At 45.0% G+C, this 18,153-nt stretch overlaps 2 protein-coding genes across 5 annotated transcripts in view; one reads left to right on the top strand and one right to left on the bottom strand.

Annotated features, from left to right (window-relative positions):
- LOC137533948 (uncharacterized) overlaps nt 1–8,342 on the top strand; it is a 238,874-nt gene extending 230,532 nt beyond the window's left edge. For all 3 annotated transcript variants that reach the window (XM_068255268.1, XM_068255267.1, XM_068255269.1), the window contains exons 22-23: nt 182–271; nt 8,092–8,342. In XM_068255268.1, coding sequence (XP_068111369.1) covers nt 182–271; nt 8,092–8,186 — 185 coding nt within the window. In that variant the 3' untranslated portion in view covers nt 8,187–8,342. The remainder of the gene's footprint in view (nt 1–181; nt 272–8,091) is intronic.
- A 4,068-nt stretch (nt 8,343–12,410) lies between these two features.
- The window catches only part of FAM204A (family with sequence similarity 204 member A), a 55,626-nt gene continuing 49,883 nt past the window's right edge, over nt 12,411–18,153 (bottom strand). Inside the window, exons 5-6 of one of the 2 annotated variants that reach the window (XM_068255116.1) lie at nt 12,799–12,911; nt 12,411–12,689 (exon numbers count right to left, since the gene is read on the bottom strand). In XM_068255116.1, coding sequence (XP_068111217.1) covers nt 12,638–12,689; nt 12,799–12,911 — 165 coding nt within the window. In that variant the 3' untranslated portion in view covers nt 12,411–12,637. The remainder of the gene's footprint in view (nt 12,690–12,798; nt 12,912–18,153) is intronic. The other variant, XM_068255115.1, reaches the window with a different exon arrangement.

The following is an 18,153-nucleotide window of genomic DNA, read 5'->3' as shown; positions in this document are numbered from 1 at the left end:
AGTGAGCATTGCGAGACACTGCAGGAAATTTGGGTGTACAATGCGCTGGGACTTTTGCAGCCGTGCAAGCCGTTTCTTGGCTTTGCCCTACACCCAAATTTCCCGGCACCTTAATTACATGAATGTGGGTGTTCTGTATTGTCTCTTATTTCTCTACTTTTCCCATAACCTGGATGTACAGAGATTGCAGCTTACCAGCTGGAGAGAATGAAGCGATGGAGAAAGAGGAGGTCAGTGCTCAGTCCCCAACACTCACACCCAGGAGCCGCAGGTAAGAATTACATGTTGTGCTACTTGGGTCATTGCTTAAAGCCCTTTCACACAGTGTACGTTATGTCACATCATCACTATGCAATATATTGGTATTTCCGTGAGCCTGTTCACGTTGAGTGTGGTGCCTCACTGTATAGTCACACCACAGCGACTTTTTTGCTACATTGCAGTATGATCATATCATAATGCAACTGGCTTAAGTGTGAAAAGGCCCATGTTGCAGAGAGAAGGAACCGCCAGCTACAGGAGTAATTGGGAGTGTGTATTGTGAGCACATTACAGACAAAGGCATGATCATGTGGGGGTTGGATCATATCTGCATAACTATTTTATGCCATTATTTTCACCCTGTTGTAAAATTTCCTGATCCTAGGGATTATCAATGAGATTTATCCTTGCATTCCAATTTCATGTAAATTCTATGCAGTTTAACCAGTTCAGCCTATATGTTCGTCCAGATAGGTTCTGCTGCTGCGCGCTCCTGCCTCTAGCATCACCCATTGATCTATGTCCCCCGCACAAAACCCGACATTCTCTCATCAGAGACTGCCGTCTAAACAATTACTTTATTTTACATTTAAAATTAGCTGTTTCCCTCCCACACCAAAAATTACCCAAATACATTTTTAACTTCTTGACGACCATGTCACGCCGATGGGTGTGGCTGCGGCAGCAGCCCCAGGACCGCCTAACGCCGATTGCCGTAAAGTCCTGGGGCTCTGTTTTGCAGGAGATCGTGCGCAGGCTAATTGCCGCTCAGGAGACTGTTAAACGGCGTGATCGCTGTCTATTTCCATGTACAGCGATGCGATCAGCAGCAGCGCTGTACTGGGGACAGCCGTGTCACACGGCTGTCCCCCTGGGGGACAAGAGAGCGATCGGCTCTCATAGGCAGAAAAACCTATGACAGCCGATCGCCATAATTGGCTGGCTGGAGGGAACATTTTTAAGGAGGGGTTTTTTTGTTTATTTATTTTTTATTTTATAAATATTGTTATTTAAACAAACAAACATGGGGGAGCAATCAGACCCCACTAACAGAGAGCTCTGTTGGTGGGGAAAAAAGGGGGGGGGAAACCATTTGTGTGCTATGTTGTGTGGCCCTGCAGCTTAGCCTTAAAGCTGCAGTGGCCTATTTTACTAAAAATGGCCTGGTCACTAGGGGAGGGGGTAGTAGCACTGCAGTCCTCAAGAGGTTAATAAAAAAAATTACAGTAAAAAAAAACAGTTACCTAAGGGTCTGAACTTTTTAAATACGCATGTCAAGAGTGTATATTATATTTTTAAATTATAAGCTTGTAAATAGTGATGGACACAAATTGAAAGTATGCACTTATTTCTAAATATAATTTTGGCGCCATAAATTGTGATAGGTACATCACTTAAACGGTGTAATAACCGGGACAAATGGGCAAAATAAAATACATGTGTTTTAATTACGGTAGTGTATATCAATTTCAAACTATAATGGCTAAAAACAGAGAAATGTTTTTTTTTTTTCATTTCTTTGTTAATCTTCCTGTTAAAATGGATTTAGCAGAAATAATTCTTATCAAAATGTACCACTCAAAGAAAGCCTAATTAGTGGCGGAAAAACGAGATATAGATCAATTCATTGTGATACAGTTATTGGTGAATGAATGGGAGGTAAACGTTGCTCAGATGTGTGAGGTTTTTGACACTGTGGGGCTGAACCGGTTAAAATTGAACCAGAATAACTTTCTGAAAATGTTTTATTGGTTCAAGCTGCATCTTATTTACATGAAATTTGCAGGCAAAGAAATTATTGGACTTTAATTTAATCTCCCCACCTGATGTTACCTCTCATGTTACTCCTGGATCCACCACCTCCCCCACGTGATTAGATGCCCACCTTCTACATTCCTGTGTAAGTTAGGGCAGAAGGGTCCAGCAGCCTGGCAATCTCACACTGCCACACACAACAGATATGTGCCATGCAAAGCAGGGTCACAGGTCAGTGGTAGAGGCAGCATTTGGGTACCTTACTATGGCTGTGCCTATGTAGAATTAAAGGGGAACTTTACCTGAGAGGCATATGGATGTTTCCTTTTAAACAATACCAGTTGCTTGGCAGTCCTGCTGATCTCTTTGGCTGCAGTAGTGGCAGAATCACAGACCTGAAACAAGCATGCAGCTAATCCAGTCTAACTTCAGTCAGAGCACCTGATTTGCATGCTTGTTGAGGGGCTGTGGCTGAAAGTATTAGAGACACAGGATCAGCAGGAGAGTCCGGCAACTGGTATAATTTTAAAATGAAAAATCCACATCCTTCTCAGTTTAGGTTCCCTTTAAATTATGTACAATCACACAATAACAGTCATCAGCCGGGATCGGGACTTGGCCGACAGTTTGAGAGCTGTACAGATGAATTACAAGGCGGTATTTACTTGCTATATAGATGAGTGGTTTCAAGGTGTATATATTTCCATTTAAAAGATACCTGAACTGACATGTGACATGAGATACACATGTACAGTGCCTAGCACACAAATAACTATGCTGTGTTTTTTTCTTTCTCTGGCTGAAAGAGTTAAATATCAGGTATTTAAGTGGCTGATTCAGTCCTGACTGAAACAGGAACTGACTGCAATGTGACCCTTACTGATAAGAAATTCCAACTATAAAACAGTTTCCTAGCAGAAAATGGCTTCTGAGAGCAAGAAAGAGGTAAAAAAAAAAAAGGAAATTTCTTATCAGTGAGGGTCACACTGTAGTCACTTCCTGTTTTAGCCAGGACTGAGTCAGCCACTTACATACCTGATATTTAACTCTTTCAGGCAGAGAAATAATAAAAAAAAAGGAACAGCATAGTTATGTGTGCTAGGCACTGTACATGTCTATCTCATGTCACATGTCAGTTCGAGTATCCTGCCTGGCAGCCCTGCTGATCTATATGGTTGCAGTAGTGTCTGAATAACCACCAGAAACAAGCATGCAGCTAATCTTGTCAGATCTGACAGTAATTTCAGAAATACCTGATCTGCATGCTTGTTCAGGGTTTATTGCTGATGATTGCAGATGATCAGCAGGACAGCCAGGCAACTGATATTGCTAAAAAAATAAATAAATAAATAAATATGGCAGCCTTCATATCCCTCTCACTACAGTTGTACTTTAAGATTTGGGAGATTGTAAGTTGAGGACCACATGTATTGATGAGTCAGGCTCGTCCATTCCGCCAGACAGAATTCTAGCTGCTCTGCCCCGCCGGCTCCACTTTTTCTCTAGGATGGCTGGTGGCACATTGTGGGTAGCGATCTGTGCTACCCACAGTGTGCAAACAAAGTATCCAGCCGTCCTAGGAAACCCACAAGTGGAGCTGGCAGAGCAGTAGCAGGGCTTCCCTGTAGCAATTCCCCCCCCCCCCCCCTATATAATCCCCCGTGGTTGGTGATCTTCCCTTTGATTGTTTACTTGTGGACATATACAGTGGTATAAACAATGGTTTTTGGTTATTTATTAACTACTTTCACACACTTAAAGGGACCCTGAGCAGTGCATAGAAATAAAAACCTGCACTTACCTTGGGTTTCCTCCAGCCCCATGTAGCCCGCGAGATATATCTTGGTCCTCTCTGGTTGTGCTGAAATTGTGAAGCACTCCGCCTGTGCGGCTCTCTAAACACTGCGCATGCGCAGGAGGCTTACGGTGACAGTCGTGTGATAGTGTCGGGTGCGCAGGCATAGTAGCTCATGACTTTAGCCAAAATCGCTAGTTTAACAAAGCTAACAGCGGGACCACCGAGGGGAACCAGAGGACACCAAGGGACCTTGTGGGCTATGAGGGGCTGGAGGAAGCTCTACGTAGGTGCAGATTTTCATTTCTATGCACTGCTCAGTGCCATAAGAAATAGTGAAGTGTATATGTATGAAAAATGGTAACTTCAGTTGTTTGTAAGCTGGAGACTTCCTGTAAACATTTCCAAATCTGATTTACTCTGTTGAATAGTCAGCTTATTTCTATGGTAGAGTCAAGGAACATAACGGGTTTCTACCATTGTTACAGCATTAACCAAAAACCCATTCTTCCTTTAGAGACTCTCCAAACCATCAATCTGGTGCAGCGCTGGTCAAACTACGGTCCGTGAGCCGGTACACTGTTACCTTTCCTTCACCCCCCCATGCAGTGGAAAAGGGCCCTCAGTGTCTCAGAGGCAACAGAGCTTCTGCATCTGGGTCCTGACCCCATGACAGCTAATCACAGGGCAGAATAGGGAAAGGATGGCTTTAGTCCTTAAAGGAAAACTTAAGTCAGGAAAAAAAAAATGACATTTACTCACCCGGGGCATCCCTCAGCCCCCCGAAGCTGTACGGTGCCCTCACAGCCCCGCTCCGATCGTCCTGTCCCCGCCAGCGGCTACTTCCGGGTTCGGCGACAGCCTGGGAACGCGGCTGATTTTCCGCGTTCCCAGCCGCTATATCACCCTCTATGCTGCTATAGCGTATATATATACGCTATAGCAGCATAGAGGGGTGATATAGCGGCTGGGAACGCGGAAAATTAGCCGCGTTCCCAGCCTGTCGGCGGCTGTCGCCGAACCCGGAAGTAGCCGCCGGCGGGGACAGGACGATCGGAGCGGGGCTGCGAGGGCACCATACAGCTTCGGGGGGCTGAGGGATGCCCCGGGTGAGTAAATGTCTTTTTTTTCCTGACATAAGTTTTCCTTTAAGGGGCCAGAGCCGTCCAGTCCTAAAGGGATTAAAACAAATGAAAGGCACGTTGAAAACAACCAAAAAAGATTTACACTTATGGTCCATATGCAATTCACTTTTTCACTTGTTTTCTCCTAGGTCAAAATTTCAAACTTGTCAATAAAATGCATTTTAAAACCACCAGCAAACAAACACTCAAAATGATGGTACTTTCACCTACTTTTTGGTTTTCCATTGCAATGTGCTAAAAAGTTTATATAAATTGATGAAAAATTATCTCCTAGGAGAAAACCCAGGAGAAAAAGTGAATTGCATGTGTCCAAATCCAGAGTTGTACGAAAGTAAATAGTTAATCCATGTTTCACCACGTATAACACTTGACTCAATTTTCTATCTCCTGAAATCAAACCTGTTTGTAAGTAGGGCACTGTCTATATTGAAGTTAAAGAAGTTGTGTGTCCATCAGATTCAATGGTTGAACCTCACTTCCCCCAATGGTTGGTTCACACTTTGGCACTTCTCAGCACCAGCCATCAGCAAAGCACTGCTGCTAATGTATTCCTATGGGATCATTCTCACGCTAGCATTTACAATTTTTCATAAATTGCAAACGTGCTGGCTTTGGGGGCAATTGCGATGTGATTCTGAATGAGAATTGCAATGCAAATCACAATGCGCAATTGCATTTGGAGTGTGAACTAGTCCCTAAAGTGAGCCTGAAGCAACAGTTATATATGGAGGCTTACTTATTTTATTTCCTTTCATCCTCCAGTAGTGTCTGAATCACACACCTGAAACTAGCATGCTTGTCAGAAACACCTGATCTGCATGCTTGTTCAGGGGCTATGGCTAAAAGGATTAGATGCAGGGAACCAGCTGGGCAGTGGCTATAGCATTAAATAAATGTCAGCCTCCTTTAACCACTTGCAGACCGCGCACTCATAACGCGCGTCGGCAGCTGCAGGACCAGCGACGCAGTTCTGCGTCGCCGGCTGCAGGCTAATTAATCAGGAAGCAGCCGCTCGCGCAAGCGGCTGCTTCCTGTAAATTCACGGCGGGGGGCTCCGTGAATAGCCCGCGGGCCGCCGATCGCGGCTAAATGTAAACACAAGCGGAATAAATCCGCTTTGTTACGTTGCGCAGCAGCGCCGTAAGGCAGATTGGCGATCCCCTGCCAATCAGCGGCCGGGGATCGCCGCCATGTGACAGCCTGTCACTGGCTGCACAGGACGCATAGCGTCCTGTGCAGCCCAGATTGCCAGGGGGGACAGGGATGAGGGGGGGGGGGGAAATTTCGCCGCGGAGGGGGGCTTTGAGGTGCCCCCCCCGCGCAACACCCAGGCAGGCAGGAGCGATCAGACCCCCCAGCACATCATCCCCCTAGTGGGGAAAAAGGAGGGCGATCTGGTCGGTTTGCATGCACCCTGATCTGTGCTGGGGGCTGCACAGCCCACCCAGCACAGATCAGCTAAAACAGCGCTGGTCCTTAAGGGGGGGGGGGGAGGGGGTAAAGGGTGGGTCCTCAAGTGGTTAAATCTAGAGAGTCAGAAGTTATCTGGCTGGATCAGGGTGCCCTTTCTTACCTTGGAAACCCAATTATTTCCTCCTCCCAAAAAGGTCAGTTTTTTTTCCTGCAGGTAAAAATGTAGTTTAAACCATAATTATCATGAAATGCAAGGATACAGAGGCGCCAGTAGGATAAAACAAAATAAAAGGTTTAAAACGGTTTAGGTGGCGGTGGTGGACCGTCCACACACAAACAGACAAAAAATCGCTGTTGATTGTAGAAAAATTCACAATTTATTCATACTCCTACATAAAAGTGCAACGCGTTTCACGGGCAAACATCCCGCTTCATCAGGCAATAAACGAACGGAGTATCTCACAGCTCTGAGTATATTGATAGCTTGGCACCTACAGAGGTGCCAAGCTATCAATATACTCAGAGCTGTGAGATACTCCGTTCGTTTATTGCCTGATGAAGCGGGATGTTTGCCCGTGAAACGCGTTGCACTTTTATGTAGGAGTATGTGAATAAATTGTGAATTTTTTTTCTACAATCAACAGCGATTTTTTTGTCTGTTTGTGTGTGGACGGTCCACCACCGCCACCTAAACCGTTTTAAACCTTTTATCTTGTTTTATCCTACTGGCGCCTCTGTATCCTTGCATATTAAGTTGTCCACCCTTGGTGGAAAGGTGATATACCCTCTTTTCCTATCTACAGAGAGCGACATCTTAGTCCTGAGTGGGGTCAGGCTTAATCTCCCCACCTGCGTATACAGTGGTTGCCTTAGAGCAACCCAGGTTTGTAAGTATTAGGCCCCGTTCACACTTGCGGTTGTTTGCCAAACGGACCGGATGACCTGACCGGATCCGGACCGGAACCATACGGTTCTGATCCGGATCCGATCCGGATCCGGTCAGGTTGCATCAGGTGTCCATCAGGATGCGATCCGGATCCGTTTGGCAAAAGTAACGTTAAAAACAAAAAAAATGTTGGGGTCTGGGAGGTCAGCAAAAGGGGGACCTGTGGAATCAGGCCCTCTGCTGTTTAGCACTCACCTCCACCTTGCGACATGCTGCCAACATCTCCGGATCCAGCTGTGCTGCTCCACTCCAAAATGCTTGCCCATGTGTCCCCATCCAATATCGCCGCAACAATCCCCATAGGAAGTGGGGTAGAACATCCGGATTTCTCAGCCAGTGTGTTGTGCGCTCTCCGGTTCCCATTGGTTTTGTATTGGCCGGATGGTGCAGTCCGGCTCCGCCCCAGATACGGCTGCCGGAGGAGCCGGATGAAAAAAATAGCGCATGTTGGAACGGAGGCCGGAGTCCGGATCCGGCCCGGATCCGGTTCGGCAGAACGGACGCATGTGAACGGACGCATAGGCTTTCATTGCTATGCCGTGCGTCCGTTCCGTCCGTTCTGCAAGCGGTGCGGCTCCGGCACGGCGATTCCGGAGGGCCACCGCAAGTGTGAACCGGGCCTAATACTTACTTTTAACATTTTTCTCTATTTATACAACATACTACACTATATTGGGCTCTCGGTCTCCCTTTTCTCATAATTATCATGAACTACAGTTAGTGATTTATCAAATGCTCCTCATGTATCATGCGTGGTAACACTGCACTATTGACAGGAACTACAGGCAGCAATAGGACAGAGTCCCCCACCAATGACAGTGACCTGCAGCTTCTGTGCGACATCCTCCATCTCAGCAGACAGAGCAGATGAGGAGTGTGAGCAGGCAAGTACCACCCCCACCAGAATCCTGGCCAGCTCATATATTGCTCGAATGTTTCATGGGTGGTGTGAGATGCTGACATCTGATTATCTTGTTATGGAGTTAAATTTATCTGCTTCATTAAATAAAACCTTACATAAACTTTCCTTTAATGTCATCCCTGCCATGTTTTTACATGCTGTAAGGAGCATACACACATCCAATTTTAATTGGCCAATCATTGCCAATTTTATCACTTTTATGTAGAATCAGAGCTTTCCTACAAAGTCTGTTCTTAGTATTGAAAATGTTTGCACTCATCCAATTATGATTGGCCAATCTTACCACCGCCATATGGTATGATACACAATTATTAATACTATGAACAGACTGTGTAGGTAAGCTCTAATACTACATGGAAGTGGTAAAATTAGTATTAATTTGATAATCGAAATTTGATGCATTTTCAACCTAAATAACATTAAGGTAATAGTGATGATCACCGGATGAATTCCGAATAGGTTTCATTTGGATTTCATGCCGGTAATTAACGCACCTGGGCGAGAGGGGGGGGTTAAACTTACCCAGCATGCATCTTTAATCCATTACACAGTGCCTCCCACGATGCGTTCTAAGCATGTCACGTGACTACCAACACTGCCTCCTTCGACCTGGAAGAAGGAAGTGTTTGTAATCATGTGACCGCGGCTTGGAATGCATCGTGGGAAGTGCCGTGGGTCGGATGCAAGAAGATGCATGCTGTGGAAGTTTAACCCCCCCCCTTACCCGGGTGCTTTAATTTCCTGCATGAAATCCAAATAAAACCTATTTGGCTTTCATCGGGTGATCATCACTATTAAGTAATACGGTCTTCTCACCTTGTCGGCCAGAGCTGCAGAGTGTGTGGTGTTCTGTGTGGAGGAGGCAGCAGCCATCTTGCTTACTGCAAATGACGCTATTCCAGACTGCGCAATAACACAGCTTACATGGGGTGACAGGAGGGGAATGTGGAATACAATTTTTCATCAGATTGACAGTCAAATGGATTATTTCCTACAGGTCTGATCTGGTTTCCAATCGTTTTTCTAATCACTTCTATACAAATACAGTGGTCAATCTGATGGGAAGCTGCATGGTGTGCACCAGGCATTAAACTTGTTTTTCTTTACTCAAGCAGAAATTTCTCCTAAGCTGCTTTTTGAAATTCACCTGGCGAGGGAAAGTTGGAGATGGCAAATCACTGAACAACATTAACAACTGGATCAGCTACTGAAGGCTGGATTAAACATCGACCTCCTAGCTTGGGCACCAAAAACAAGGAACTATCCTACACTTTATGGGTACCAAAGGGGGGGGGGGGGGAGAGAGAGAATAAAGAGTTTGACTTTGTGGGCACAGGACAGCTGCAGGGGGCTGACAGATTCCCCAGGTAAGTCAATTAACAATCCTCAGGTCTGCTGTCACAGCTAAGTTTCGTTTTGCCCCGACTGGCCACTGCGCTTGTGCAGCCCTAGCCATGCATTTCCTCGTTCACGCTCCTGTCGCTGGGACTGTCCTGCGCAGGACAGGTCTGGCGTGAATGAGGACGCATGGCCAGGTCCTCACAGGTGTAGTTGGGGCAAAATGAAACTTAACCGCGGTGAGTGACCAGAGGATTGTTGATGGACTCCGCTGGTAGAAGCCACAGGTAAGTAAAAGTTTATTCCCCTCTTCCACCCCTTTTGGTTTAGGTTCCCTTTAAACTCCAGTTGTGGCTGCAAACTGTAAAAGAAATGAAGATATGAAAAAAAAAAAAAAAAGCAGCCATGAAGCATAAATTCTCTCCATTAGAGTGCAGCACAAGTGGACACATGGGAAGAGAAAGTCTGAAACAACTGTGCTGTTATTCGATATATTTTATTTACAATGTTTGCACACTTACGTTTCCCAGAAGAGCTTACACTCCTTACCATGCCCAAGTTACACTATTACTGGTCTGTGATTATATTATCTAGACAGGTGCAAAGAATGCCAGAGCAAGAGCTGTTATGCAGAGTAACCAATTAGAATACTGGTTTCATATAGAAGCTGAAACCTGATTGGTTGCTCCAGTTTCCTGTGCACCTGTGATCATAGATCAGCTCATAAGAACACAAATCCCATCAGGCTCTACAGTGAAGGAGCTTACATGTTCCCAGCAAAGCTACACATATGTAAACTAACTACTTCTGGGCAATCTTACCTTTACCTGAGGATTTTTGAATGAAGGCTCTGCTGCCAGATGAGAATTTCCATAGTTACTATAACTTTAAGTGTTTGTCCATCTTCATTCAAAAACTCACAGGTAAGAGAATTTTTTTTTTTGTAGCCAGACATATAATATATACATATAGTATATGGAAGTATCACAGAGCCAAAGAACAAAAACAAAGGGAAAAATCCAGGAACACATAAGAGCAAACTGTATCCAATCCAAACAGTAAACTATGACTGGTGTTGCACTTAGTTTTAAAGTGGGGTCCTCTACTGGCCTCGGATTCTGTAGTCCAGTGCTGACCATGGATGGCACGTAGCACAGGATAGGGCAAGGCTAAGAATGGGGAACTGCGTATGGAATGCCTATCAAGACTTCCCAAAGCAACTTTAACAGAAATTGATGTGAGCATAACTGTAGCTACACACAGTTTATTACATAGCACTACACTGACTCTGAATTTAGCTGTGCAATGATGAACACTAGTGATGTTACCTATGAGTACTTATCTACTCGTAATCAACATTTAAATTAAATAGCCCTGCCCTTGGCAAGGATTGCGGTATAGCTAACTCCACTACTTCCTCCTTCATACATGAAGGAGGAAGTAGTGGTGTTACGTGGAGCACATTGGCTATAGGCGGCAGCATAGATAAGTACAACCCCCCCCCCAGGCAGTGCTGTCTAGTTTTAAATTTTGATTACGAGCAGTTAAGTACTCGCAGCTATCACTACTAATAAACACGCCTGCTGGAAGTAAGTGAGGGACCTCCCAAGTAAAATCGACAGTTAAAGGATATGTGAGGCGACTTGCTTTGCACCAATGGAGGTAGCAGGCATTTATGTGCAGAAATCATGGATACAGCTTCCCCAGTTCTCTTCTATTCCCATGAAAAAGCCCCTATAAGTTATGCCATTTCACGCTCTGAGCAAGTGCTGGTCTGTGCAGTCTTGATCATGCTCCCTTAGTCGGAAGTGACTTGTAGTGCAAATGAGCAGAGCGGTTTCAGCCACAGAAGCAAGCATAATGAAGGACATGCACTGCCAGGCCAGTGGCAGCAGTGTGCAAAATGACACGACTTATGGCAGCTTTTTACAAAGGGATGGAGGTGAACTAGGGGAGCAGTGGGCATGAAGACTGCTGCCCATACATGCCTGCTCCCTACACTGGTGCAAAATCAAATTGCCTCGGGTATACTTTAAGGCAGCCACACACTATATACCATTTTTTATATTTCTTTTTCATTAAAAATTACAATCAATTTTTTTGATTGTAACATTTGAAAAATCTGACCAATGTATATCTCACACACATACACACGTGTTAAATTTTTCCTCAATTATGGAAAAAAAAAAATGATTGAAATCAGAAACATGTCTTAGGTCTATACATCTGGAAATTGACAATCTACCTTAAGTCATTACATTGGTCAGAAAAATCCACCACTCCCAATCAACTAGTATTGGGGTAAAAAAAAAAAAACACAGGACAGACAGATTGCTCTAAAAAATAAAAACAAAAACTGTACAACTGATGTACTTATCGAATTGCTATAAAATCTGACAATTTTATTGTATGGTGTGTGGCCACCTTAAAGGGACACTTAAGTCAAACAAAAAAAAATGAGTTTTACTCACCTGGGGCTTCCAATAGCCCCCTGCAGCTGTCCGATGCCCTCGCCGTCTCCCTCCGATCCTCCTGGCCCCGCCGGCAGGCACTTCCTGTTTCGGTGACAGGAGCTGACAGGCTGGGGACGAGAGTTATTCTTCGTGTTCCTGGCCACAATAGCGCCATCTATGCTACTATAGCATACATCATATACCATATAGCAGCATAGAGGGTGCTAATGTGTCTGGGAACGCGAAGAGTCACTCGCGTCCCCAGCCTGTCAGCTCCTGTCACCGAAACAGGAAGTGGCTGCCGGCGGGGCCAGGAGGATCGGAGTGAGACGGCGAGGGCACCGGACAGCTGCAGGGGGCTATTGGAAGCCCTAGGTGAGTAAAACTCATTTTTTTTTGTTGGACTTAAATGTCCTTTTAAGCCTAATCAGTGCCCTTCTGTTACAACAAAGACAGCACCTAGAAATCTCGGTTAGGTTATTAGGTTTCTTTCAGCAAAGGTAGAAACTGTTGCAGCTCAGCCATGCCCATATTACATTGCAGAGAGCAAGCTGCAGATAAATCCTTCCCTCTGCACGGCAGCCATACTGAGTCGCGCAGCGCCGCTCACTACATGTATCCCATGTTGCTTTTGGTCTCCCATCGCTTCTTGGCCTCAAATCTAAAATAAATGAGAAAACAGAGCAATGAGTAACGAGTGGAGACCCCTCCCAAATACATGACACCATACTCTATATACACAGTGCAGGCTATAATAGGCCTGTCCTCACCCCCAGGGCATGTTCTTCCGCTTCTTCTTCACCCCTTCCTGTGACAATTCTTCTTCCTCTTTGGATTTGATGTACTTGTGACAAGATGCAGCTTTGGTGATCTTCACAGCAAGCTAGAAAGACGATACAAGAGATGATCAGAAACTGAGAGCTGCAGAAGAAACAAGGCAGCTGCAAAGATTACTTTTTTTTCTGCAAATACAAGTACTTCTTTATGGTCAAGGCTGGTCTCTGACAAATAAAATTTGGCTAAAAGCAATAGTTTTCCAATGATTATCAAAACTGCTATAGTTGTGTCCCATATATTATTTTCACTGTTAACATCCTGAAGGTGATGGAAATGGAGAGCCTAAAGGCAAAGGAAATGTGCATGTTTTCTGCATAAAGAGACTAATAGGAAAAAAAAATCCCTGGGGGATACTTACCTCAAGAGAGGGGAGCCTCAGGGTCCCAATGAGGCTTCTCCATCCTCTGTAACTTGGGGGAATCCAGTGCTGGCTCCCCCGAAACCTTGTTGACAAGCGCCGCAATATTTACCAACCGCGATCCAGCCCATGGACGTGGCCGCGGCGGCAGCCCCAGGACCGCCTAACGCCGATTGACGTCAACTCCTGGGGCTGCAGTTTGCAGGAGATCGCGCGCAGGATGCGCACACATCTCCTGCTCGGGGGGGGGGGGGTTGTCTAAGACTATTTACATCGCAGCGCTGCACTGGGGACAGCCGTGTGACATGTCCCCCTGGGGGATAAGAGAGCGATCAGCTCTCATAGGCAGAAGCCTATGACAGCCAATCACAAGGATTGGCCAGCTGGGGGTGGGAGGGTTTAAAAAAAAATAATAAAGAAATAGTAATTAAAAAATAAATAAAATATTGCTAAAGTGGTTGGGGGGGGGGGGGGGGGGGGGGGAGAGAATCACTCCTCTGCTGTGTTGTGCGGCCCTGCAGCTTGGCCTTAAAGCTGCAGTGGCCAATTACAGAAAAACCAGCCTGGTCTTTAGGGGGGTTTAGCACTGTGGTCCTCAAGTGGTTAAAGAGAACCTGAACTGAAAATAAAAAGGCAAAATAAACATGACATACTTACCTCCCGTGTAGCCTACTCATCAATCTCTCCTCTCCTGTATCCTGTTTGTTGGCTGTAATCAATGGATTTCTCCGTCCTCCATTTTGAAAATGGCCATTACCCCATAACAGCTTCCTGGTCAGCACACTGTTAAACTGTAATATCACCCACTTGAAGCCATAGGGAAACATGGACATCACTTTGCACATTCAGTTGTAGCGGACAGCAACTGGTATGTTTCAGTTCTGACAAAATATTGTCAGAACAGGAAGGGATCACTGTAGGAAGAAAATGGTGAGCTTCTGAGAGGAACTGACAGTGAGGTTAGTATGTAATATTCATATGCAGCTACATCATGTGTTTAATTTAAATAATCTTACTCAGCTCATGTTCCCTTTAATTATCAAAACTAATTTTTCAGTTTCAAAGTGTATAAAATGACATACTTGCCTAAGAAGAGGGATCCTAATGAAGCCTTCCCTCGCTGTTCCCCTTTGCCAAGCGCAGACTTCCTCCTCTTCCCTCCCCCCCCCCCCCCCCAAGATTACAGACAAGGTCTTGTTGGTAACCTGATCAAGGCTGCACTCCTCTTCAAGCACGAGCGCAACCATACTGCACCTACATAAGGATGCGCCTACACTGTAAAAAAAAGAAAAAGCCGCTCATGCTCGCGAGGTGGCAGCATGGTCTCGCTCAAGCCAGAAGAGGGGTGCGGCCTGATTAGCTGAAGGGTCTGCGAGCAGCAACAGGAGATGAGGACACCACAGGAAGCCTCATTAGCAACAAGAGACTTCTCCCTCCTTAGGTTAGTATGTATTTCTCAACCAGAGCAGCTCACATTCTTTTTAAAGTAAACCTAAAGAGAGTACAATTTTTTAAAAACACATGACATAATTGCAAATGAATATTACATACTAACGTCACTGTCAGTGGCTAATGGAAAAGTGCATCGCGATTTACATGTAAATCAAGGTGCACTAGCGATCGCAAAAGCAGGCGGGAAGCTTGTTTAAGTGGATTGCAGCTAGTGGAAAAAGGGCCTGTCCTATAGTTGTATTCTACAAACATGGATTTGTAATGCGAGTTTTGCATAATCATTACCAGGGCTGTGGAGTCGGAGTCGGGAAAAAATGCACCGACTCCGACTCCTAATGAATTTGTAACTGTAATTAAAATAGAAAATATGATAAAATGTTCTATTTCTCAGATAATAGTCATTAAAAATAATGTATATATACAGTAATAGCTGTGTTCAGTCCACAAAAATGAAATAAACCAATCAAAATTAGTTACTTGTGCTGCTTCAACAAAGCAGTCCCCGTATTTTTAAAGTCAGATATACAGTGGAGGAAATAATTATTTGACCCCTCACTGATTTTGTAAGTTTGTCCAATGACAAAGAAATGAAGTCTCAGAACAGTATCATTTCAATGGTAGGTTTATTTTAACAGTGGCAGATAGCACATCAAAAGGAAAATCGAAAAAATAACCTTAAATAAAAGATAGCAACTGATTTGCATTTCATTGAGTGAAATAAGTTTTTGAACCCCTACCAACCATTAAGGGCTCTTTCACATTAGGGCAGACTTTCTGCGTTAACGCAAACTGAAGCCGTTTGCGTTAACTAAGGTAAGATGAAAGTCCATAGACTTTCATTTTACCTTTCACACTCGACGCTGCGTTTCGATGCGTTGCGGTTCCGACGCACCCGGGCGCAGTTTTTCCTCCAACGCACCCGCGAGCCGGCGGTTTCCGTCGGGTTTAATTACCAGCTACCGCCGCTGATTGCGTCGCACCGCAGATACCCGACGGCACGCCGCAGGCAGACAACGCGTGCAGGAGAACGGCTCCTGTTCGCGTTGTCTGATGTGAAAGAGCCCTAAGAGTTCTGGCTCCCACAGAGTGGTTAGACACTTCTACTCAATTAGTCACCCTCATTAAGGACACCTGTCTTAACTAGTCACCTGTATAAAAGACACCTGTAAACAGAATCAATCAATCAAGCAGACTCCAAACTCTCCAACATGGGAAAGACCAAAGAGGTTTCCAAGGATGTCAGAGACAAAATTGTAGACCTGCACAAGGCTGGAATGGGCTACAAAACCATTAGCAAGAAGCTGGGAGAGAAGGTGACAACTGTTGGTGCGATTGTTCGAAAATGGAAGGAGCACAAAATGACCATCAATCGACCTCGCTCTGGGGCTCCACGCAAGATCTCACCTCGTGGGGTGTCAATGGTTCTGAGAAAGGTGAAAAAGCATCCTAGAACTACACGGGAGGAGTTAGTGAATGACCTCAAATTAGCAGGGACCACAGTCACCAAGAAAACCATTGGAAACACATTACTCCGCAATGGATTAAAATCCTGCAGGGCTCGCAAGGTCCCCCTGCTCAAGAAGGCACATGTGCAGGCCCGACTGAAGTTTGCCAATGAACACCTGAATGATTCTGTGAGTGACTGGGAGAAGGTGCTGTGGTCTGATGAGACCAAAATAGAGCTCTTTGGCATTAACTCAACTCGCTGTGTTTGGAGGAAGAAAAATGCTGCCTATGACCCCCAAAAAACCGTCCCCACCGTCAAGCATGGGGGTGGAAACATTTTGCTTTGGGGGTGTTTTTCTGCTAAGGGCACAGGACAACTTAATCGCATTAACGGGAAAATAGACGGAGCCATGTATCGTGAAATCCTGACCGACAACCTCCTTCCCTCTGCCAGGAAACTGAAAATGGGTCGTGGATTGGTGTTCCAGCACGACAATGACCCAAAACATACAGCAAAGGCAACAAAGGAGTGGCTCAAGAAGAAGCACATTAAGGTCATGGAGTGGCCTAGTCAGTCTCCGGACCTTAATCCAATAGAAAACCTATGGAGGGAGCTCAAGCTCAGAGTTGCACAGAGACAGCCTCGAAACCTTAGGGATTTAGAGATGATCTGCAAAGAGGAGCGGACCAACATTCCTCCTAAAATGTGTGCAAACTTGGTCATCAATTACAAGAAACGTTTGACCTCTGTGCTTGCAAACAAGGGTTTTTCCACTAAGTATTAAGTCTTTTATTGTTAGAGGGTTCAAAAACGTATTTCACTCAATGAAATGCAAATCAGTTGCTATCTTTTATTTAAGGTTATTTTTTCGATTTTCCTTTTGATGTGCTATCTGCCACTGTTAAAATAAACCTACCATTGAAATGATACTGTTCTGAGACTTTTCATTTCTTTGTCATTGGACAAACTTACAAAATCAGTGAGGGGTCAAATAATTATTTCCTCCACTGTACATATCTGATTGTAACTGTACAGTATATATGATGTGTACACAGGAATCTCATATATACTAAATAACATCTATGCTGTAAGTATAAAGCCTGATGTGTAGCCGTGTCACTAAGAGATGGTCAATGAGATGGAAATAATTCTGCATTGATGCTGGTTTATGCAAATGTATGCACTCTCTTTGCTCATGAAATCAAATAATTTGATATGTTGTTAAAATTTGGTTTGGTGACTATGAATTAAAGGGTACCTGAGGCGAATTAAAAGAAAAGCTTTATACATACCTGGGGCTTCCTCCAGCCCCCTTCAGTCCCTCGCTGTCCTCCTCCGCCACCTGGATCTTCTGCTATGAGTCCAGATAATTCAGCCAGTCAGAGCAGTCTGGCTACGTGCCGCTTCCACAGCCAGGAGCGTTCTGCACCTGCGCAATAGTGCTGCGCAGGTGTAGTACGCTCCCGGCGGCGGAGTGTGTGCATGCGCACTACACCAGACTGGCTCAAGTACCTGGACTCGTAGCAGAAGATCCAGGTGGCGGAGGAGGACAGCGAGGGACTGATTAGCCTGAAGGGGGCTGGAGGAAGCCCCAGGTATGTATAAAACTTTAATTTCATCTGTCTCAGGTTTCCTTTGTTACACAGTAGTACTATACATATGCTCTCCCCACAGAGCTGCAGGGAATCCACTGAGAATGCTGTGCACATTGAACACAGAGGTGTTTATCACCCATAAACCTGGTTTCAGTTTGTGCATGAAGAATGTGTAATAGAGGAAGAATCTCCTTATTCCCCTGCAGAGTACCTGCACATCACTCTTACATGTACCCACAGTTACATTGCCTAGGGCCTGATAGATGTTCTTTGTTCTGGTCTGTACCTTTTACAAGTACTCTTACCAAGGACTAGTTTTAGTCTAAGGGGAATAAATATAGTAGTCTACATATCCTTCTCACTTCAGTTGTCTTGTAAAACTCCTAAGCGTTGGCAGTTAAGAGACGAATTTCACGTTACGTACTGTTAATCAACA

This window comes from Hyperolius riggenbachi, chromosome 10, assembly GCF_040937935.1.
Source record: "Hyperolius riggenbachi isolate aHypRig1 chromosome 10, aHypRig1.pri, whole genome shotgun sequence".
Taxonomy (NCBI): Eukaryota; Metazoa; Chordata; class Amphibia; order Anura; family Hyperoliidae; genus Hyperolius; species Hyperolius riggenbachi.
The sequence above is the reverse complement of the archived record's forward strand: the minus strand, read 5'-3'. Positions and strand labels throughout refer to the sequence as shown.